This window comes from Trachinotus anak, unplaced genomic scaffold (assembly GCF_046630095.1).
Source record: "Trachinotus anak isolate AG129_WGS33_773 ecotype Australia unplaced genomic scaffold, CSIRO_AGI_Tana_v1 ptg000028l, whole genome shotgun sequence".
Taxonomy (NCBI): Eukaryota; Metazoa; Chordata; class Actinopteri; order Carangiformes; family Carangidae; genus Trachinotus; species Trachinotus anak.
The window spans coordinates 8,695,998-8,720,057 of record NW_027273879.1 but is presented as its reverse complement, the minus strand read 5'-3'; the positions used below and the strand labels follow the sequence as shown (position 1 = coordinate 8,720,057).

At 40.0% G+C, this 24,060-nt stretch overlaps 1 protein-coding gene across 3 annotated transcripts in view; it reads right to left on the bottom strand.

The window, feature by feature from the left end:
- Positions 1-24,060, bottom strand: part of LOC139611025 (astrotactin-2-like) — a 239,721-nt gene that overhangs the window by 12,586 nt on the left and 203,075 nt on the right. For 2 of the 3 annotated variants that reach the window (XM_071465264.1, XM_071465266.1), the window contains one exon: positions 3,456-3,597. In XM_071465264.1, coding sequence (XP_071321365.1) covers positions 3,456-3,597 — 142 coding nt within the window. Of the gene's footprint in view, positions 1-3,455; positions 3,598-23,011; positions 23,898-24,060 lie in introns of those variants that run through there. The other variant, XM_071465265.1, reaches the window with a different exon arrangement.

The window sequence follows — 24,060 nt, the reverse complement described above, 5'->3', positions numbered from 1 at the left end:
TTGGCATCAACAGTATATTGGTAACTGCTGATTATTTTCTAAAAATTCAGCTTTTGAAATGAGGTGTGTAACTTTTCATAGAAAAAACAGCACTTTAGTTTGCCAGGGCAACATTAGGGATATAGCAGTCTTGGTAATGATCAAGTGTAAAGCCAATACCAGTAGAGGTCTTATCAGGCCCTTGATTAAGACAAGCGGAGTTGGCTGCAAACAGATGTGCCCTCAGACGTAATTCCGACGTAAATTCTGCTCTTATCAGAGAAAAACAACACTGTGGAGAATGCCCAAACAAAGATAACACTGCTACAAAGTTGGAAATGAGGCTCTTGTTGCAGGTTTTTGTTAGTGGAAGCCTAACTTCTACAGATTAACCTAATAGTTATTCCCCCAGTATTCTTCATCCACTGTCAGAACCTTTAGGAAACTCTGATATGTAATAGATGGTAATTGTGTTGTTGGCATTTATATTAGCTTCAAGAAATGTAATGAATGACTACTGACTTCTTCCCTGATCTTTTATTTCATTTATTTTATTGTGTCTATTTCCTTGTCTAAATGCTCAGCTCTGAGCACCTGTTTTCCTGCTGTGTTAGTGTGCTGACAAAAGCCAGAGTGAACTATTGAAGTTTTGAAGTTGTAACTTTTACTTTTAGGTTCATAACATGTATACCTACAGTACATATAGATTAAATATGACTCTACATCAGGCATCCCACAGCTTTAAATCCTGGCTGTTTTTTTTTTTTTTTTTTTTTTTTTTTTTCCTCAGGGGCAACATGGAGGTTCCCAAAACAAACCAAGGTCACCAAATAGCAAGATCATTATAAAAATAAGACCCTTAACAAAACCTGAGAAGGCAGTGTAAAGCCTAGAAGACTGTGTGTTTCATGTGTCCAGTGACAGCCACAACAACATCTGGGTCCCGTCTGGTTAACCCATGGTTGCTGCTCAAGCAACTTTATTTCAAGATGCCTCAATTCTAAGATAAATATGTGTCTAGTCTGAAATGCCCCTCTTAAGAAATTACCATACACCGATTGATCATTGCAGTGTAATCCTTTAAAACAGTCCAGTAATTAATGTAAACAAATTTTACCTTTACTGTACACATCCCATCATAATGATACATGGCTTTGTAAGGGCATGCACAGAGTTGTGGGCTACCAGAGATCGACCTGAACTGGTAAGGCCACTGATGCAACATTTAAGAAGTTGCCTCGATACTTCTCACGCTGTCATAGTTTGACTTAATGTTGTAAAATGCATGATGTGTTAGGGTGATGAACATAATGGCTGTGACTGCATGTAATGACCTCAGGCAAAGTCTGTCTGTGAGCTAAATGCCCCCCAAAATCTGCACATACAGAGTGGTCAATTTGTTTTGGGGTTTTAAAAAAATATAGCCTCTAATCGCTTAACAGGAATCATTCTGTATTAATTGAAACCATATTCTCCTCTGACCAAATAGAACGTAAAAGAAAGGAAGCATCCACCATGTTGAGACTAAGTATGCTTCCCTGGGTAACTGAACCCAGCTGTTGTTCATGAGTAGGTAACAAAATTCACCTCCTCAAACAAAATAACATTTGCAGTGGGAATTGTAGGCACCTAAGGGAGGATGTGGTATTGCTGATATTTGCACAGTCATTGTTGTTTGGGAAAGATGCAAACATGGCCACAACATAATGTTCAATGAAATGAATTATCTGTATATGGTAATGGGAAACAGTGAACTCATAAAAACATGGTCAGAAAAAGATCAAGTCAGTTGGGTTGCATTAATTATTGTGAGCTGAGGCCAAGAGTAATGTCACTGAATACTGTAGGTGAGCAATGCAATGACATGCAAAAGAGAGGATTGTGCAGCCTTGGCACAGTTATTCACTCTCGAATGACTTTCTAGTTTTAATATTAGAAAATGTTTAGAAATTTTCCTGAAGTGCATAAATGTATAGGTTAGCAGGAAATTCATGAGAAGATAGCAAAAATGGTCCTAAATGCTCTACCATGCTATGAAAAAAAAACAAAAAAACTCATCACTTGTCATTTGGGTGATGACCAATAGGGTGATACCCTGATAAATAGTGCACACACTGTGGCCCCCTTTAATCAGATAATGGGAACTACCTCATCAGTTCGTAGACATTGGCCCCGACCTCCACATGACACTCCAGGGGTGTATTAACTGAATCTGCCAAAGCATATCTTTAGCATTTCAGTGAAAATTTCAACCACCACAGACACCTTACCACTGCAGCTTGCCTACCTCCACAAAAAAAAAAAGAATGGTGACACTTCCTCTGAATTCTCCAACTCTGCCCACTCCACAGCAGGGGTGTCAGACAAATTCTGGAGTTCCTCAAAGTCAAGGTCAGCAGTTCTCCTCTGCTGAAACGGCCTTGGTTGGGCCCTGCCTCTGCTTCCTGAATTGTGTCATGGTTTGCCAAACAAAAGGCGCTCTCTGGGGTCTTCCCAAACTCCTTCCACACATTTGCTTCCATGACCACAGAAGCTGCAGTACTTCAAGTTTCCAATTACCTGACCACTGATTAAAGAGTTCCCTGGGCTAACCAAATCGTAGGTTTTGATACTACTACAAAGGTGATCATGGGTCTTTGGAAAAAGACCTTGTACCACATACACTTGTCATGGAGAGTTCATGACTAGCCCAGAAGTCCATGACAAAACACTAAAAGGCTCCGATTGAGGTCAAATCAGGCAAGCTGTTCCTCCGAGTCAACCCAAAGCTGGATGCTCTTAAGGGCTGGTTCATACTCTGTCAGAACTAGTTTGTAAGACATATTGTTCGACTACATCGGAAATCAAAAGTATTTATATCTGATGCAATGGCCACACTCAAAGGTTGGGGAAAAAATAGGAATAATGCAACATGTAACAGTGTGCTCTCCTCACCACAACAGTAATCACATTGAAGCAACTCTCCTGTTCTCCATGGAAAATGACCTCTTGAGTATTTATGCTCCTATTAAGTGTCTCTCATGCAAGCAAATCTGGAAAAGGATGGTGTCCAACCCCTACCCAGAAGTGTGATTCTATTCATGGGACCACAGTTACCTATTATAGGCAAGGATATCCTTTTTTGAAGGCAGTGAGTGCAGATGTCTGATTCTTACCTGGGACTAGTGTGCTTTGGTAGACCCTACTAAGAGCTCCCCAACACAGCTTCCAGGGTCATAGGGGCACACAAAAACAAAATTGTCCACCTTGATCAGAGAGCAATTCTGTTTGTAAACGCCTCCATATTCTAATATATTGTATACCGCTTCATTTACACACAAATTAAGAAGCATGTTATGCCAACAATTTCAAAATCCATGCTCTCTATGAATCCTCACATCCATTGAGATCTGGACCTAATTTTCCATACTTTACGGACCTGGGCAACACAACAAGATATTAACCGCCACAGTAGGTCAGGGCATCAGCGGACTTACTTGTAGAGACTGTCGGGTTCCAAGCACTTGAAGACCACTGAATATAACACAGAGTGAGGATGATCTCCACTTCTCCTCCCGGCGACAACACAGGATGAACCCAAACCAGAGAACAGATCATCCATCAGGCTCAGAACCTCACCTGGTAGAGAGATGAAAAAGAAAGGAAAGAAGAAAGGGTGAAATGAACAGCCAGAAAGAAACAAAGAAAAACGTGCAAAGAGGTTACTTTGGAAATGTTATTTGTATTGTTTTACCATCTGTCATACCTTTTGCCAAAAATGGATTAAAAAAAGGCAAACTTATCTTTCAACAATATCTTTCATCTATTGTTTGATAGTTAAACAAAACAATGCCACATGTTTTGGTTCCACCACATGTTTCAATGCAGGAAAACAATAGCTCACAACATGAGCTTAGTCATGAATGAATTTCTACATTTGGGAAAGCAGCTATTTTCTTATCAATGATTGTGCCATTTGACTGTAGAGTTATGAGTTTCACCTCTGCCTGGTCCAGTGGGAGCCATTTCGCCAGCTCGAAGCCTGAGGCTAAATTAGATATGACGTTTTACTGGCAGCTACCCATACCCACCACGTTATAGAACTGTAAGAAAACAGATTTTCTTTCCTTTATAGGCACATGGTACTGTTACAGTGATATCTCACTAAGCACCCTTGTGTCTCACAAAACACTACTTCACAAGTTGTGAAATATCTTTCATGTCAGCTTACGGGAAAGGCGAGCGACGCGCACTTGTTCATTTAGACACACACATACATGCCGCCAGTTTCCAGTGCTCATGGGGGTGATGGAAAAAAAGAGGGAGCTGTCAAAATAGTTTAAAAGCTCTCAAACAGTTGGATTTCCAACTATTTCTACATGAGCTAAAGGGCAGCTTAGTTTTAGCTTATGATACATGGGCCAAGTTATAAACACAGGGAGTAAGTCTGGCTGGTAGGGCACATGGGGATGGTAAGAAAAGGTTGCAGAAGAGAGGAAAAAGAACTGCACGAATGAATGATTTGACCTTTTCACAGAAAGAGCTCTGTGTATAGGAGGTTTCCCCTTAAACACATTCCTGTACTGCTGCAGTCTTGCTCTTTCGAAGGTTTTACCTTTTTAAACATGAATCCGAGATTGGACTCATTTAAACTGTTTTTAAAACATGCTTAGGTCTGCAAAATAATTTGTCAATATCAATTTTACCAGATGTCCATTTTCTACGTATTAACCATATATGAGTCTATATATACATATACATATAAGTCCATATTGTTTTAGTATTGCTAAACTTTATCAGTAGAGCGATTGCACATTCTTCCAGTTCAGCATTTCAACATTATTATTTATGGAACAGATCTGTCCTACATATGTTTCATGGGCTTTGATCTTTCTAACATAAGTTTTTGTATGTGCTTTGTGTTTGTTATTAACAGGATTGATAAGGAAGCATTTCAGCTGCTATAGACAACACTATCCTAGTGATTGTATTAACTTGTAACATAAAAAAAAAAAAAAAAAAAAGAATTAAAAAAAAATGCCTTAACATAATGTGGGACCATTCTTAATGAAAGTATCTGTAAGACATTTACTTATGTACTTTGTTTGTTTTTCTTACAATCTGAGCTTGTATTAACTGACACATGACAAATGTTTTCATTGTTATATTTAGGCAACTCAAAGCACTTGGTTAAGAGTAGGGAAAAATTGTGGTATTGGTTGAATGTTAGAAAAGTCAATACTGACTTAAAACACAAGACAAGGCATGTTTTGTTTTTCAAAATTTAAATAACTTTAACCAAATTGTTTTTGTAGCCTGTGAAACCCGGTCTCCATTGTCATGGCTCTGCACTTTGTATGCATTTCAACTGTAGCAGTGAACAACTGCGTGACCCTTTTCCATAGGTTTGCCAGTCAGCCAGTTTCTGATGTTGTGCCTGCCATCACATCGGGACTTCAGTATAAGGAATCTTATTTTGGGCTTAAACTGTATAACAGGCTCCTGGTACTCAGTACAGGTACACTAAACTGAAACTTTTTGCCCTGTCTGAAAACCATGGGCAACACAGAAATGGTTCCGTTCTCTTATTTTTCTTGCAATTAGTGTATTTAGTGGGCTAAGCATGTTAAGACACCCAAATTTGGTGGAACAATAAATTACGCCTAGCAGACCACTTTATCTTTTGCAGAAATAATTGGTAATGATCTATTAAAGATTAACTATTGACCTGATTTGGCCTGCGTTCATTATGCCTTTCAAAGCTATTCCCCCACCTTTCATTGCAAGCAGCTACGATAGGAATGCACTGAATCCCAGATTTCCTCATACTTCACAAAGGCTAAAAGTAGAAAGAGACAGTTCTAAATACAGCGTGGACCAAAGAGGAGTAAAAGGAGGGAAGAATAAGTCAAGAAACAAAGAGACAAACAATGACAGGGAAAGGAAAAAGGACAGCAAGTGCTCTGATGTTTTATGATTTTGGATGTGGTCATGGACAGGAATGATGATGTCAATGGATGTTTTGATAATCAGAATAAATCATGGAGCTGATGCGTGACTACACAGCACAGTTCAGGAGCAATCACCTGTGAGTGTTTAAGGAGTGAGTTGATGTATAGAACAGTGGCAAGAAAAAGTAAGTGAACCCTTTGGAATTACCTCCATTTATGTATAAATGTGTCTTAAAACAAGAACAGATCTTCATCTAAGTTACAATTATGAACAAATACAATCTATCTTAACTAATAACACACAAATCATTGTATTATTCTTGTCCATTTTGAAAATATCATTCAAACATTCACAGTGTAGGCTGGAATACATAGTGAACCCCTAGGCTAAAGGCATCAAAGCTGATTGGAGTCAGGAGTTTGTAAACCTGAAGTCAAAGCAGTGAAAAAAGATTGGAGGTGGAGGGGTTAGAGCTACTCTGAATTATAAAAAACACTTTGCTATGTGTTATTCACAAGAAAATCTGCTGATGTGAAACATGCCTTGCAAAAAATCAGACATCTCAGAAGATTGAGGATCAAGACTTGTACATTTGCATAAAGCTGAAAAGTGTTACGGAGTTACCTCATAGAGTTTATATATTCTTCAGTCCACAGTTAGGGTTCACTTCACTTTTATGCCACTGTATGTGATTATAACATAACCGTACCTTGCAAAAATCAAATGGCAGAGCTACTGACTCCTGCTTGTATAGGTCTCTGATGTATAGGTTAAATATTGATCATTGCTGGGTCACAAGTTCTTACTTTTTTAATGGTTTACAGCCACGTTGAAAATGTGGCCTACAGACCAATGAAAAAACACACAAAATGACAAACATGCACTTGTCTCCTAGAAGGCTTTGGATGACAATGACAACAAAGAAGGGCAAAAAAACTATAAAGGGACAATTGGGAGGAGGAGATGATACTTTTCTAAAATATCCCATGTGGTCATGAATCTAAAAAATCAAAAACAGTTCATAATAAACTCTTGCTGTAAATGTATAACTCACTGATTTCTGAAGGCACAAAGCACTGAATATGCAATTATCAAACGTGCTGATTATAGTGTTTATACTGTAGCTAATTTGCAACATTGTTCCTGAACAGTTGGGGTCCGAAACTAACACTTGACATGACAAGGTCTATGTATACTAACAGAGTTAAAAATATGATCTGTCTCCCAGGCCATAATAGAGAGGCATGAGCATGAGCTTAGCCTAGCAACATGAGGCAATGTGTCATAATTGGACATTACATGTGCAGTGTGAGTGCACCATTTATGTCACTGACGGCACAGTGAAGTGCTTCAGTTAGTTTGATCCATCTGGAAGACTAAACAAAAGACAAATGTCTTTGGTCTAGTCTTTTGTGGCTCTTGAGTGGCTTACTGTATAATTATCAATTTAAGGACTCAGCAGGAGAGCACAGTGTGTGCTTTAGTTCTTTTAATAATCATATACCCTTACCTAGCAAACTTTACCCACACATTCCATGGGTCAAACCCCTTTTTAAACAGAGCCATCTGAAAGCTATAAACCGTTATGCAATTACATAAATATAAGACCAGTATGCAGCTTTAGTAGGGGTACACAATGTACTAGCATGTGCATACAGTAAAGGGGCTGATATAGGTAAATGTAAATGTTAGCTTGCAAGAAGCAAATAATTATAAATAATAGCAATCAAATAAAACTAATAAAAACAGCAGTTTCTGTATAAAAATGCAGCACAAGTAATTTAAAGAGAGGGCAAAGAAATAGTCATGTCAATGGCCCTATTTCCTTTCTCTGCTGATTTAAGAGACATCAGATACAATGTGAGGCTACTGAAGTTGTAGACTGATCCTACATAAGAACACTGTCAGACAGCTGGCTCCTTGAGAGTGGTGAAAGCTATCTGGAAATGCTGTTCACTGCATGTAACTATTACAAAGGAAAGCAAACATAATTTATGAGCAGTCATTTATTTGCTTTGAAGTGATCAAACTGGAAGGCGGATTCTGGTGTCTGATCTTACAACTGCAGACCTTGAACACCAGTCCAAATTCATTCTCAGAAACATTTGAACTCATCTAAAACTATGTGTTAATCTTTTAAAGCTTGGCTTTAAGCTTTAAGCACATGGCTGTGGTCTCGCTCTGTATCTTTCCTAATCAAGCTGGTGCTTGATTCAATGTAGAGAGAGAGAGGAAATTCCAGCAACACTTGCTGCATAACAGTAATTTATGAATCAGCAGCACATGGTCTAAGCATTAATGAAGGCAACATGTGAAAACACAGCGGAGTGGGTCCGTGGCAGGGCCTGAAATCACAGCAGAATTAGACCATGGATGCACAGACTACTGGACTGAATGAATAAAAAGGGGAATGAGCAGATTGAAACTCAAAACCATGACAAAATGGTTGTATGACTCACCTGCTAAACTGGAAGTGGTTTTTTTTAGAAGCCACTGGCACACATAATGGCACACATGTATTCTACCGAGGACTTTCAATCATCTTCTGGCTCCAAGATGGTAGCCTTTAAGTGCTTGCATACCAATGTAGTATTAGGTAATACTAAACAAACATCTATTGCATTAACTGTAGAATAAGACATTAAAACCCACCCAGAAGCAGCATTTATGCTTCTACCCTTCTGAGGGGCTCCTCATGGGTAGGCCTGAGGTCCGTCAACATTTCTGTCAATACCAAAGCCAAACCAGCACACAGCTGGCAAAAATTAAGGCCCCCGAAATTCTATTACGGTAAAAGCCATTTTGCGTGTTCTCCAGCTTACATGGCGATGGTAAATGCCAGGTGACCTTTTTAGTAAGCAGAAGGGGGACCAAATAATAGCAAATCATGGGAACATGACGAGACGGGCTGACCGACAGCGACCAAAAAGATTTTCTTGCCAGTCTCTGATTCAAACACACACAAGACTTGTAACCATGATGTAGTTGCAAACAAGTCAAGTTCAGTTTATTTGTACAGACCAATGTCATATACAGTGTCTCAAAGGGCTTTGCTGGACCACAACAGCAACAGTTCCTGACCCAGACTGACCCAGTTTCTAAGAAGACAAGGAAAACCCCTCACAAAAAACCTTGGCACATAACAAAACAACAAAAAAAGGAGGGGATGGGGGTGGGCACAGGAGGGGAAACTCAAGAAGAGACCCTTCCTTCATGGGTAGCATTGGTGCAATAGTAACCGTGGGTGGGACAAAAAGTGAACAGAAAGTTGAAATTTACTGTATACTTTTATCGTATCAACGCAATATGTGACATATGGTGCATGTGTAAATGCACAATTACATGCAGGCAGACATACACAAGCACAACACATGCTCTCCTCATTTGCCCTTGTGTGGCTGGATGTAGAGACGGGTGTGTACATGGTGGCGCAGTGGCATTTCGTCTGATGTTGGCAGCCAGACTTACTATACTGTTATCCCTGACATATCATTTCAATTACACTACTGAATTCAGGCACAGTGTAATTGCCTCAGCCATTAGGCCTGTGTATGTGGGTGTTTGTGTGTGTGTGTGTGTGTGTCTGAGAGAGAGAGAGCGTGTACGTGTAAATCCTCAAGGTCAGTGGGTTCACACATTAGGGCTTTTTTTTTTTTTTTTTTACTGCCCAAAGAGGAAATTTGAGGGAAAGTGGCAGAACAACAAAATCACTGCAGTAAACCAGTGTTTATTCACTTTCTTAGCTTTAAGAGCTCAGTTTAGTGTGGATAAATCTATCTCAAATTAATTACATTTTTCTTTTCTTTTTCACAGATGTTAACTTCAGTTCATATTTGCCAGTGAACAATCAAAAGTTAAAAAATAATGTAGTGTAAAAATTATTTTTTTCATTATGATGATCATCTCTTCATCTTGTCTTGAGAATGCTATTATATGGTACATATTAGTGGTTAGTTTTGAGAAAATACACACTATTTTAAAATATTTTGTGCCTGATATTTTAATGTTATGAGCTCATACAAGTCAAATATGTTTGCAACAGCAGTTGCAGTGCAGTATGGCTATATCACTGTGTGTGCTACAGTATAGGCAGATCTCTGTTTTTATTCTTACATGTTCATCTTTCATTTTCTCTCTCAAGTCATGTTTCTGTTTGTCCTCAGACTACCCTCTATCTCCTTCTGTTTCCCTGTGTCTATCTTTCTCTTCCGACCTACTATCAGTCCAGGCGACTACACAGTTGACTCTTTTTAAACAAACAAAACACAAGCTTTATATTAACAAACAAATCACAAGCTTTATATTTCCTGTGGCCTGCCAAACCTGCTTGGGGCCTCTTCTGTTAAACTGTCAGCACTCAACCCTCCACTCCCCACACTGAGCCTACACACCATCACCTTCCTCCCTTCCTCTCTCTCTCTCTCTCTCTCTCTCTCTCTCTCTCTCTCTCTCTCTCTCTCTCTCTCTCTCTCTCACTCACTCACTCACTCACACACACACTCACTCACTCACACACACACACACACACACACACACACACACACACACACACACACACACACAGAGTAGACATTACACAGGTACATATATACATAGACACTGTCACATGGAACCTTGCCACACAGTGCCACCTATGGCAGGAAACTCAAGAACTCAAAAACAAAAACAAGTCACACATTTAAGTGTGTTTGAGAGTCTTGCAGTTGAGATGAGGGGATTTACAAATGGCATCCAAAAGAGATATTTAGAGGTGGCAACAAAGCACTGTGGGAAATAGATTCCTCCAAGCAGGCTGAGTTGCATAGAATTGTCCAAGTTTTTCTAATCAGAAAGAGGGACATCCCTTTGGACAACCCTCCAGAGGCATTGTGCTGGCAGAAAGACACATTATTTATTTATGAAAAAACTTTTTTCATTGTTTGACACAGAAAGCTAAAATAGATTGGAATGGAATTATGTCCTTACTTTGAAGATGCATTATGTCGTGTATTAAAGTGCATTCTGTATTGCCCTTATGCACACATAAACTCAACTTGAACTGTCCTTGCGCCATTACAGTGTTGTGTAACAAGTCCTCTGTATCAGGTCACAAAGACTCCCTGTGTTGGACTGGGTGTAGACTGTAGAGTGCGATGTGTCTTCTCTGATACGTACACGAACTGCCAGCAGCTTCTTTTTTTTTACCTGACAGCAAGGAGCTTCACCTGAAGAGAGTAGCTTTGCTAAAGTAAGGGAGTAACAAAGTGCTGCAATAATTCTGAACAAAAAGCCTTTTTACAAGACATGATTATGCTGCTGTTTATATATATTTAAACTGAATAAGTATAAAAAATAAATGAATGACGTAGCAACAGATATGAAAACAAGTAAAATAAAGTCAAACCCTTTAGAAGAGATTTTTAAGATGATACTGCTCTCCGGCTCAATCCAATCAAAGAGATGTGATATCAAAAGTTTGTTTGAAAATATACATTGTATATTTTTTCTGCTGACTACTGCAGCATATTGGACAGGTGTTCTTTGCGCATTTTGCTATTCTAACCATTGCTCCGAACAATAAATCATTCCATTCAACTGAGGAGGACAACAACATATCATCAGCATATTAACAAAACAAGGCAGCTGTCCACTTGTTCTCTGATTCTGTGAGCCATCATATCATAGACTTTTAGTCTTATTCAAATATATGCCTTAGTTCTAGTTAAATGCCAACATCAGCATGCTAACGTGCTAACAATTGTTGATGTAAGCAGGTGTAATGTTTACCATATTTGTCATTTTAGTTTAATGTGTTAGCATGCTAACAATTGTGACATTGTCATTTATATTATTGACATTTGGTCATAAAACAAAGTACAAATAAAAAAGTTCACATGAGGAAGGTGCTAAAGTTAAAGGATCACCAAACTCATGCAGACATTAATGTATGTACCAAATTTCATGGTAATCCATCTATTATTTGTTGAGTCATATTACTCAAAACCACAAACCCTGTGGTGGTCATGGAGGAAAAGTCAGGGGCTCGTCACTGTTAGCTTCTTTCGTCATCTGGGGACAATGGGTACCAATGGCAAGATTTCATGGCGATCCATCAAATGGTTGTTGAAAAGAGGTTGTCCAGTCAAACAGCCAACATTGCTATCCCTAGATCCATGCTGCTGTGGCTAGAATGTGCACTGCTCCAAGAAATTAATCTCACATGTAACACAAACCCAGAGGTTAGAAGCCCCTGCCCCAATCTACAGTATCAGTCAGGATACCATAATATACAGTTTTGACTTCTGTACTAAGCAACATCAACACTGAGCTGGCATCTGCATCTGCATTTGACAGCAAGTGGGACCGCCATGATCTGTAGTGCCTGAAATAAATGCAAACAAATCAAAAATATATAAACACTATAGTCATTATTTTGGGTGCCTCCGGTGGGAATTAAATCTTAATCCTGGCAGTTTTCAAATGATCCCTTTTAACCTAAAATTTTTCCAACAAATTGGCAACCACACATTTTATTGAAAACAAGGCCAGTTACAATAACCTGCGCATGCATTCTAAAAACACAAGGTTGGTTTCCCAAAGTGAGAAACCATTGCACCTCCACACCAACCTTTTAATTCGTTTATTAATTTATTCTCTAAACAAACTATTTACAAAACATTTCCTGAATGCACTGACTTATGAGATTGTATGTTGTTGTTGAGCAGTCATAAATACAATGGGCAGCCCGGTGGAACACTTGCATCTTGATAACGGGTTCATTTGCAAGAGTAATAAGAGTATTACGTCAGATAACTGTCTGATTAATTTCAGACAGTTATCTGAAATTAATCAACTTCCTTCCAGCTAATAATAATTGAGTTTTCACCCAGGCCATGGTACAATCAAAGATAAGATGTGATATTAGAAGCTAAAGTAACATATGGGTCTGAATGAAAACAGAGTAAAACAGGTTAAGCAGATATAATGGCAATAATTAATTAATTAATTAATTCAACATCCCCTGGGACAAATTTGATGTTTAATTTCACTGTCAACCTGTCAATCACAGACAGTACAATAATAATTCTGCATATCGCTGATGACATTGCAGGCAGAAGGTGAAATGAGGTCATAATTGAACAACAAGAACCACAAATGGCAATATGGGGCTCCTCGTCAATCATCAAACTGAAAGATGTACCATGCAAACAGGGCATATTTTTTTCTCACTAAATATAAACTTAGTGAATAAGTCTCCACATACAACAGCCCCATCTTACTTCTGCTACTTGTATTGTAGACACTCAATGGCAACATAGTCGCTGCCTTGCCTGTTCATCAGATTCTTTGTGCTGGACATTCCTGGGTTGCCGCTGGCCTCTCACAAGAAAATGGCCCTGCATAACAAGGAATTGGGTCAGGTGTGGTGGTTTGTCACAGACTAATGGCCCCCTGGGTCCACGTCTACCATTTTGATGTGGCCTGTGTGTGGTCTGTTTTTACTGCCCCCAGCTCCTTTTTCTGTGGCTCTGTCCCCCCCCTGGGTCTGTCCTTGGCACTAAGAATAAACCTCTGGGTGTTGACAGACTGTTGGCTTGTGTCTTACTGTGATGCTGCACTGTATTGACTGCTTGATGTGCACTACCATCCTCCACCTGCTGTACCACAAGACTGGTGGGCCCTGATGGCTTCAGCTGGCTTTGTGGTATAGACACTAGTAGGAGTTCAGTCACGAGCGTTGCTTGTCTCTTACAGTGAGATCGCATGTGTCAGCTAACTATGTATAGGCTACTGGCTAGCAAAGGTGTTGTGTGGTGGTCATTTTGTGTGACTCTTCTGTGTGATGGCAGTCAGTCAGGCTTGTAACTCGAAGTGCGTTGTGGCAAAGCTTATGTAAGAAAGAACAGTAGTTATCCATTGCAATCCTAGTTCTATGGCTACAGGTGCAGCTTCCTGTAGCTGTAGAAGTCTGGTTTCAGGCCAGTTCTCATGGTCTGTTTGCCTATGACAGAAAGGCTAGAAAAACATAATTTAGATCAGGGCTCCCTTCTCAATAAATCATTTATATTAATACTTTCTTTGATTTTGATTTTGTTTCCTGTTACATTGTTATGTGGTCTTTCACAGGGTTATATGAAAGATGCAACTGAATCCTTTGTTGAGAAGTTGGGCTTTTTGATTACAGAATTACAATAGCGGTTTATTGAGTTGAAATGTTCATTTGAGGGGTGGACAAAATATTTGACACTTCAATATATTGCAACACAATTCAACAACGACAATATTCTATATTGTGGCTGACTGGCGCACAGATACTGTATCAGCAACAAAATGTTTCTAGGCAATGACCATTACAGCTTCAAATAAATCTATGCAGAACGGTTGGTCCTTTACTGTATATTAATGCAGAGAGCAATTCCATCATGAGTAAATATTTATTTCTACCACTTTAAGTGTTTGCAGTGCCCTGAATTGCAAAGTGAGACTAATCAATCCCAATTTAATGGTTAAATGCATTTTAAATCGATATTAGCTTGTACCAAATTCAACAAAGATCAAGTCCACATCACCCTAAGTTCTGCCAATTCATAACATCCAAAAATCTCATTAGCATCCTCATGACTGATAGGGACGCAATGCCCCACGGAACACAATGATGACTGAAAAGGAAGGCACTGCGGGGAAGCATCCTTGTCTTGTGTCAATTACAATCAAGCACAAATCCACTAGTGTGAGTTAGAGGTTCCATGAACACACATGAAGTGTCCATATTTGCATAAGAGATGCCAAGGTAGTGTCATGGTTATTGAGTAAAGGATAAAAAAAAAAAAAAGAAGAAGAAATTGGGAAAGTCAAAGAGAGAGAGGATAACTGTGTGTGATGAGGCAAAATGGGAAAGGAAGCAAAAAGGGAAAGGGAATGCAGAAAGCCCTTGGCCCCCTGCCTGCAATCTGCAATCTGCTGATGGCGAGGCTCGTGACGAGGAGGTGCACAGCGTCCATTTTTAGCGATGAGGTCATCTTTAATTAACAAAACAAAGAGAGTCAGCTGTGTCACTCCAATCTGTTATCTGCACCCATGCTCAAGGACACCGTTTATCTCCATATAATTCAATCTCTTTGAATGAAGGCTTATCGACGCATTGGAGGGGCATTCTTGGTCTCAACCAATAATGGAGCTGTTACATAAACAGGGGAGGGGGATACCACTGACCCTGATCGCAGAAGAAAGGGGGACATGAGGAAAGTAGTGAGGTATGTGGAGGTATGAGGTATGTGACAGGAGCGGAGAGTGAAGCAGAGGAAGATCCGCATGTCATGTATCACAATAAGCTGGCTGCGTGCGCTGGGAGGAGGAACCTGGAACTAAAATAAGGGCAAAGATCAAATGGCTAATCTGTTTCTCAGTCCAATAGTGCCAGTATGAGGTGACATCACTGCTGTGTAGCCCTCAGTGCTGGTGCTGTCTGCGACCCTGTTCCTCTCCTCCACATTGTGATCTCTCTTTCCTCTCCTTGTGTCTTTCTCTGCCTGCTTTTTTTCTCTGTTCTTCTCACTTTCCCACATTTTCATACAATCTCTTCTCACTTTCTCGTTCTTGCCAACCCTTGTAATTTTCCTGCTCCGCCGTGCCCTCAGTTGTTCTTCATGTCACAAAATCAGGTGTCATACAGCAGTGACGCAACACAGAGAGAGACTCACAGGTTTTTAATTAGCGCCAAGTGTGTGCATTTGTGTGAGAGTTGTGGGAAGCACAGTGCTACGCTGATGAGCGCTTTCACAGAAAAGTGTCACCTCAGCATAACTGTGATTTAAGGACAAGCCACCCAAATTAGCAGCTGACGAGACAATAAAGGGATTGTAAAAATGGGATGATGGAACCCAGAAGCTTTCTGATTTTAGCCGATGAGGGGTACTTTTGTTAAGCCTTTTATTAGACAAATTTCATTACATTTTTTGGCACATTCCATTTTTTTTTTCTGGGAACCCCCAGTGAGATACACAGGAAACAGAGCTGAATGATGTCTGACATTATAGCGTAGGTAAGCCACTAATTATTTCCATGCAGTCAAAACACAGTCTTGCATCATTTTGCATGAGAACCTGCAGTTGTAACCATGTTAAAAGGTGTTCACTCAGTTTCAAAGTCGATATTTTTTTATGGTAGAGGTTGATTATGTGGTTGTGGCACCTCATTTAAATGAAACCAGGTGAGTCCCTTACTATTGGTCTAGTCACAAATGCCGAATCAAAATAGCCTCAGAGGGTGGTGTTTGAAACTTGAAATGTGTTAAAAGGACATGCCTTCAATGTCAATACAGTATCATTTAAACAACTTACCACTGCCAATGCTTTGCTGTTTTGTCACTTATTTTCAGTTGTTGCAGGTATTAAAGCTACCCCTAGAGATTTATTTTAGCATTTATCCATTTTAATGCTCTTATCAAATTTCTCAGTATAATCTGTGATTGTCAGTATCTTCTTACATATCGCAGCTGGTTTGACCTATTGCTGTAGAGGAATGCTGAGCCCCACACTAATACATCAGCACAGCCTATCTAACTGGCGTCTCTGTGAGTGCTGCCTCTGCCTTGGTGTGCCATCTAGAGGCCTGCATGAGGCCCAGTGAAGTGGATCACTCATCTGAGCATATCCATCACTGATGTGACTGAAATCACGGGGGGAGAAGAGGCTTGTAAAATAAACTGCACAAGGGTTCAAGACCCTTAAGTAAGGAATGAACAGTTTGAATTACAAGACTGAGTATAGCATACAAAAACTCCATAAGCCTTTCTTATTTAACGTTAATACAAATAATTAAATAAATAAATAACAATAAATAAAAGGAGAGACTGAATGGGGGACAAAGTAGTAGCAATACATGGTAGTTTATGTAGATATTCTCTTTTCCTGAAATGGTACATAATTTAATCCCTTTTTTCCCATGTTATGAAACTGTTTTGATCTATTATTTCATCTGCATATTACTGTAGTAATCACATCACTGCCATTAAAGCTACTACAAACCTTTTATTTGACATTATTTAGTTGTATTTCAAATATGTCCACTAATACTTTACTAAATAAAAAACAGTTTTCTGTGAATCATATAATACTCAATTAAATACTGTTTGCAGATACGATTTTTCCTGAATATGATGCCCTGTAGTGCTGGTCACTTTTTGGAATCATATGTGCAAGCAGACATACCACCAACAGGGTTTCATTTGACTTTTGCTCCATATCTTGAAATATGAGCGTTAAGCAGACAGGGAGGACAGGGGATAAAATAGAGGTAGATGTTTTTGCCAAAGGTTTGAACACCACTGACAATCAGGTTTTCCTATAAATAAAGCTCTGTTTCTCACAGTCACTGCCCTCTAACAGGGTCTACGAGCTAAGGTACTGTCTGTTGCCACCAAAACTTACATTTGAACTTGCCTGCCAATCAGGATGAGTAATCATGTTTAGAGATTGCATAGTATATAACCATTAAAACATAGCTGTCTGTCTATGTTTTTTTTTTCAGTACTTGAATACATGCTATTCAGAAAATTAGCCTCAATCTGGGATGACCTCATCCTCGCCTATGTTTCATCTCAGTGAGTCAGTACTCCTCTTGCCTTAGTGGCCTTATCAGAAAAGGTGATCCCTCTCTGTCTGCTCCATCTGTACAACTGGCACGAGCAGTGTTCGGACTTCTTCTGCACTAACCCTTAGGGCCTGAATCTTGGCAGTAATGGCTCTGTCTCCAATACCTCATTACCACTGTTAGTTTTCGTGACAAAGAACAAAGACAGGATGATTGCTGTGAATAAAACACCCTCTGGTAGAAGCCAGCACTTTGCCTGCTGTTGACTCCTGGTGGCTGGAACTTCTGCAGCACTTGCTGGTATGCCATCTTGCACACACAGCTTTGGGGAGGTTTTTTTCTGCTATGAGCATGGCTCTTTCACCACCAACTTCCCCAACCTACATGATGGCTTCATTGCACTCTCTCCCTCTTTTAGTGGTCTTGTTTTATGCAATCAGATAACTGTTTAATGTCACAATGTCCCCACCTTCAACTTTGCAGCAAGGATGGGTCGATTGTTCTGAGCTGAGCTGATCACAGCCTCTCCATGGACCTACCCTGGATGTCATGGTCATGATGTGTCTTACCAGGTGAGACATCATTGCAGTCTGTCCTTGCCTTCATTATAATCATGGTTGTTGGTGCATTAATGATTGCTGACCATGTATGACTTGTCACAGTTTTGTGTGTTTGATTCCCCTTGGGCCTTCTGCACTGAGAAATGATTAATGAGTGTGTACCAATGCTTGAGTATCTTCAAAGATCACCAGGAGTGATTCACCTGCTCTTTTGCTGATAGAACTAAGGTTACATTGCATAACCTGCACAATAAATCCCTATTTGGATCCCCCAGTATTGGTTATATGAAGGAGGTCAAGAGTCAGATCAAAAGATTTTAAAAGGAAACCACAGCAGTATCTCACAATCTCAAGTTAATTCAGAAATCTATATGATTCCCAGGATCCAAATGCATGGGAGCATTTCTTGTGATGAGAATGGGGGGTTCCAGCGATAGCAGAGTTCAGGAGGTAACAGAGTTGATCAGAGCCACACCAGCCCCTGTCTGCTCACATTCCTGCAAGAGGACTTCACTATGTGGAAATGGGAAGCTTTCAACAGTAGAGGGGAGAGGTATCTGCTACTGACATGTGATTTTCTTTCTTCTTCAGGTGCCAGCAAGCAGACAACCTCTTGTGATTAACTGCTAATGTGAACACTAAGACCAACTCTGGTGTATGTCAGGGTAATTGTGAGAGCACACATTACAAGTCAATACTACAGCACTGGAGCCTGTTAATACTGTGTATACACTTTAGGTGGTTACTTGGTTACTATTTGGCAACAACAGCTGTAAACTAGCCCTGAAACAGTCATGGTAAACAACACCAATAAAACAGATTCTTGGTTGATCTCAGGGTTTTTCTGTTAGGTCAAGCTATAACTGGTTGTTGCATGAGATGGAACACATGATAACTATGTGTAAAAAAAAAAAAAAAAAAAAAGTCAACAATTGGGGATGTTTCAGGTGTTGCTTATTGTCATAGATGGTGCATGACTCTTTCTCCAATGATTTGCAACCATGCATATATGGGTCCAGACCTGGGTGACGGTGGGGATACTGAGGGCTGCCAGTAGAGCATGGTGTCCATATAAACATCAAGATATATGAACTATGGGCTCAGCTGCTCTCCTTGGACATCAAAGCAGCGAGTCTATCTCCCAGTCACTGTTGACCTCAGAGGGAAGATTTGTGAGGGACCAGGGAGAAGCCTTCAAGAATAGATGACTTTTTTTTTTTTTTTTGAAACAGCACTGATAGGTGGGGTGAGGGATTGGAGGCAGGGGCCTTGTTGTTGATGGTTTGTACAGATGTGAGAGTAACGGGTGATGCTACAAAATGACCTGATCCCTCTAAAGCCTTCTTGCTACAAAAAAATAGGGACAAAGACAAGGTAAGAGAGATGGAATGGTGAGAGATGTCAACAAAGGATGTAAAAAATGAAAAATGTAACCTTGTGATGCCTGGTTTCAGAGGCCACTTGAGGGACGCTGGAAGCCATGTTAGTGAAAACAGTTGAAAAAGAAGCACAATAACATCCAAACATAAAACTCTTCTTTATTATCTCATTTTATTTTGTTCCCTACTTTTTTCTCGAATCAAGGAAGATAGAAGTGGAAGTACAAACTGTCCTGCTGTGTGTTGGCATAATGTTGTCCTGTCTGTGTTTACAGCCAAACATGGAGCTATCCTCATTTGAGATGATGACGGCAGAAAGTGTCACTCTAATTTAATGACTGGTGATGAATTTGTGCTCAGAGTCAGACATAAGCCAGAGTACACTGAGCAAGAAATTGACAAATTGCAGGGAGAGGCCAAGGCAGTATTAGAACCAGCCAGTGAGCTAACATCATTGAGCCTTACACCACCCAGCATCATGGTGGAGGGTTTATAACTTCCAAACAACACGTATGACTTTGCCACTCAGCATTGATGCCTACTGCCAGAAAATGTGCATCCCTGCAGTATGTTATGTTATGTTATGTTATGTTATGTTATGAACAGAGGTGTGAAATCATCTCTAAAATTTACATCAAGCAAGAGAGAGTCACATGAGTTACATTTATGGATCTTAGCTTAAAAGAAGATACCATTCACAGTCAAGGGCTCTATGATTGCATCCTGATTCATGCAGGAAGCAGAAAAACCAGATCCAAAAGAGTGGCACATTACATAATTTGAATCAGCTTATTAACATGGACAAAAGTGTCACCCAGCCTGTGGATAAACTCTTTTGGAGGTTTTAGAAAACAACTTATCCCCACGAATCCCTACTGAGGTGATTACATTTTTGAATTGCTGATATTGCCGGGGAGTTTTTAAGTTCAATTGAATAAGCAAGGATTCATTCATATTAACCTGAAAATATGTATGGCTATATTTAAGTATTTGGATATCACTTAAACTACATCTTTTTATTTCCTGTGTCCATGTAACACTTAAAAAATGGAAAATTTAAATATGGTTGATATATTGATAACACTGCTTGGAAAGCCCAGTAACAGCAAAATAACAGCAGGTAGCCCAAAGTGTTTCTCTGGATTCAAGTCCCTCTTGCAAAATATAGAAACCCGTGGAAACCTTGAAATTTAAAAAAAGACCTATTTATTCTTATTGTCATATGACTGACCTTAAAAATGTCTAGCTCAGGAGGGATACAGTCTCCTCTCCTATCCTAGTCTAGACAGTACTGACATAGAAACATGGCTTTGGGAACCCAGTGAGGGCTGCATCCAAGTGTCTGCATCTCTACACTCTCTGTCTGCCATCTGTATGAGTGTGCACATGGCTAAATGTGTGTGCTCTGAGTGTGTGACTCATGCTCAGCATGGCTGAGTGTTTGTGTGTGGCTGTCTGTTTATCTTTCCTCTCTCTCAGACACCAGCCCGAAGCAATGTTTCAACTTGGCAATGGATGCGGATGCAGCCTCAGCTTCTGTGGATGCCGGCGCCGGCTGAATCCCTTCCCCTGGATGCAGGTGCTGCCCGTACTACTGACGATGTTGGCGGCAGCCTAAGTATCATCTCCCCACCACACCATGTTTATCTGTGTCTCATCTGCCTTCTGATTCCAGTGGTACTGTCGTAATACTTTTTTGTGCCAGCACATACACTCAGTTGTCAGTTTATTACAACCATGTCACAACCATGACTAGCCCCTACGGCACAATGGTCAGCAGCAGCGTTTAAACGCCCTGCGTCATTATTCTACCATCCTCACCTGGCTAAAACTAATCCCACAGTCCTGTAATAAATCTTCCCTTCATGAAGTTTATAATGTCCAGTTTTTAATGAAGCTGTGTTAAAGACGTGGTGATTCAACAGTATGATCCTTTTGAAAGCTGCAATCTTGTGGAGCTGTTGAATTGCATTACGTTATGTTGACAGGTGTTTCTATTATTTTGTCCAACCCATTCAAGTCAGTGAGGGTTGGCTGAAGAACAGAAACACCTCTCTGTATAATGCAATACAATTCAACAGCACAGCTGAATCAACAGTTTCAACAAAAAATGAACCTGTCATGACGAACGATCTATTGCAGGATTGTTGCATTAGACTGCATTAATTTTAACTAGATGTTCCTGAATGAATGCATCATTTTTGACTGTGTCTGCCCAAAGATTTCCTTTTTTAATTTGTTGTAGTTCCTAAGCTATTGAGCTAATATAAATTTAAATTCTTCCGATGTATTTTTGGTTTGCTATAATGACAATTCATTTTGTGATTGACTGTGGGTTAATCAAATACTCCATATACAGCTATGAACTCATTATTATTTAGGTATTGTGATTTGCTTTTGGTACTTTGGTACTTTCTTTTTTCTTCTTTTTTTTTTTACAGTTATAACATCAAACTGAGGACAATTCAGAATAGCTGGTTCAAACTCTGCAATTTGATCACTTAAAAACACAAGAGGTGGGGAGCACCATATTTGTGCTTCGCTTGCACTTATCTGACTACAAAACTGCAAAAAGTCTTGTTTTACATAATATTCCCACTTTAACACTTTCAAATTGAATCTGAACACATCACACTGCTATATATTGCCAACTATCAGCCTTGACTAAGCTTTGGATCAAGATTTTTCCCTACGACGGTCTAGATTGTTGAATATGGTTTACTGTAAATCAGCCGAATAATCCTTTAGTGTGTACCCGCCCTTAGATGTTGGAGAAGGAGGCTTGACGGCAAGCTCACTGGTTCAAATCATCACACAGTCTTGGAAAATATGAACAGGGAAAATAGAGGAGAAACACTTGCTTTCCAGAGAACCACCAAGATGCCCTCGAGCAAAGTATTTATCCCCAAACTGCTCCATTAGAGCTGCTCATTGGCCAACAGTAGAAGACTGGTTTCACTGGCAGCTTCCCACAGGGGAATGTGTGTGTGTGTGTGTGTGTGTGTGTGTGTATGTGTGCATCTGTCTGCGAAAAGTCAAGAGGGGCACTGCTGGGAATGACTGAGCCTGAGAGCACGAGATGAATGTTACTTTAGGTGAGCAGGGCACAAGGCTAAACAGGATGTCTGATTTATCTCAGCTTTTGGCTTCATTAGAAGAACTCCCATTTTCCTAGAAAGTGCCTCTGAGATGGTCCCTCAATAAGAAGCCAGCAGTGTGCGAAGGGAGTACAAATCCAATAATTTCAAAATAAGTCAGAGTAAGTGTGAGAAAATGATACTTCTCAAACACTACGCCTTTTTATTTGCTGAGTCCAGAGAACAAGATCTCATCATTTTAAGAGGCTGCTATTATTTCATAAATCTACCCTGGTAATACTTTCCAAGTTTGTATCAGCAATCTTGATCCCCCCATTTTGGAGAACAATGGAGTTTTTGAGTAAGTTTTCAGTACTTGCAGTGGGAGTTGGCGCTACCTTGATGCGTGCCTAAACTAGTTCATAATGATGAACTGGTAGAGAATCTGTAGCCTGCCAGAGTTCCCTGTCAATTATCATTACCTATCCCACACTAACAGGATCATGCACATCAACACACACATATCAATGCACTCCACCAAGTTTTTTACTCTCTAAAGTTCTACTTCAGCAAAGTAGAGAAGACAGACATGACTCACAGGTGGAGATAAAGAGTGACAGACATAAAGGGAAGAGAAAAAGACAAAAGACAAAGACAATGACTTCTGATCTGTATATTATACTGTCTGTTATGACATGATTTATAGTGGTGACTGGCGCATCGCAGAGTGAGTCACCCACACCATCTGCCCCTTCCTACCTCACCTCTGCCAGCATGCCTGTGTCTAGCTGTCTGTACCCTGTCTTTGCTTGCTGGTGCCCACGCTTCATCAGCACTCCTCCCAGGAGTGATGGATGGCCTGTCCATACCTTCCAATGACTAAAGCCAGCTTCATCCAGACCACCTCATTTCTCCAATATTATTAAAGTCCTATCACCCTTCCTCTGATTCACTCCAGCCCCTCGTCACAACCATGACTAGCCCCTACGGCACAATGGTCAGCAGCAGCGTTTACGGCGCCTGGTAAATTGCCCTGCGTCATTATTCTACCATCCTCAACCGAAGCTCCTCCTTCTGTTCTGTATCTAAACCACAGCTTTAACCTCATTTCCCACAACTGTAACTTAACTCTTCCCATTCTGAGTCTTCCCATCAACTCAAACAAACTCAAACATCTTTATTCTTTTATTTATCTGTTATTTTATAATCTTTTCTGTTCTCATCATCATTGACCTAAAGCCTGGCTCATCACTGATTCCTCTCTTTGCAGAATATGAGCACAGTCAATGACGTAATTTTCCTTTTATTTGAGAAACTTTCCCAAACTCAGCTGGACACACGGCCATCACAGGATGAACCCAATTTTGACCATTTAGAGTAATCCACCTTTTTCCCCACATCTGTGGACAGTAGATGGAAACCACTATGAATATGGTGGAACATGCAAAATCCACACAGAAAAATGATGATCATCAGGAACTAGACCAGTGATGGTAAACACTGCTAACCAAAAGAGCTGATGAAACTACCAAAATAAATCAAACACAGATATGATCCTCTTTC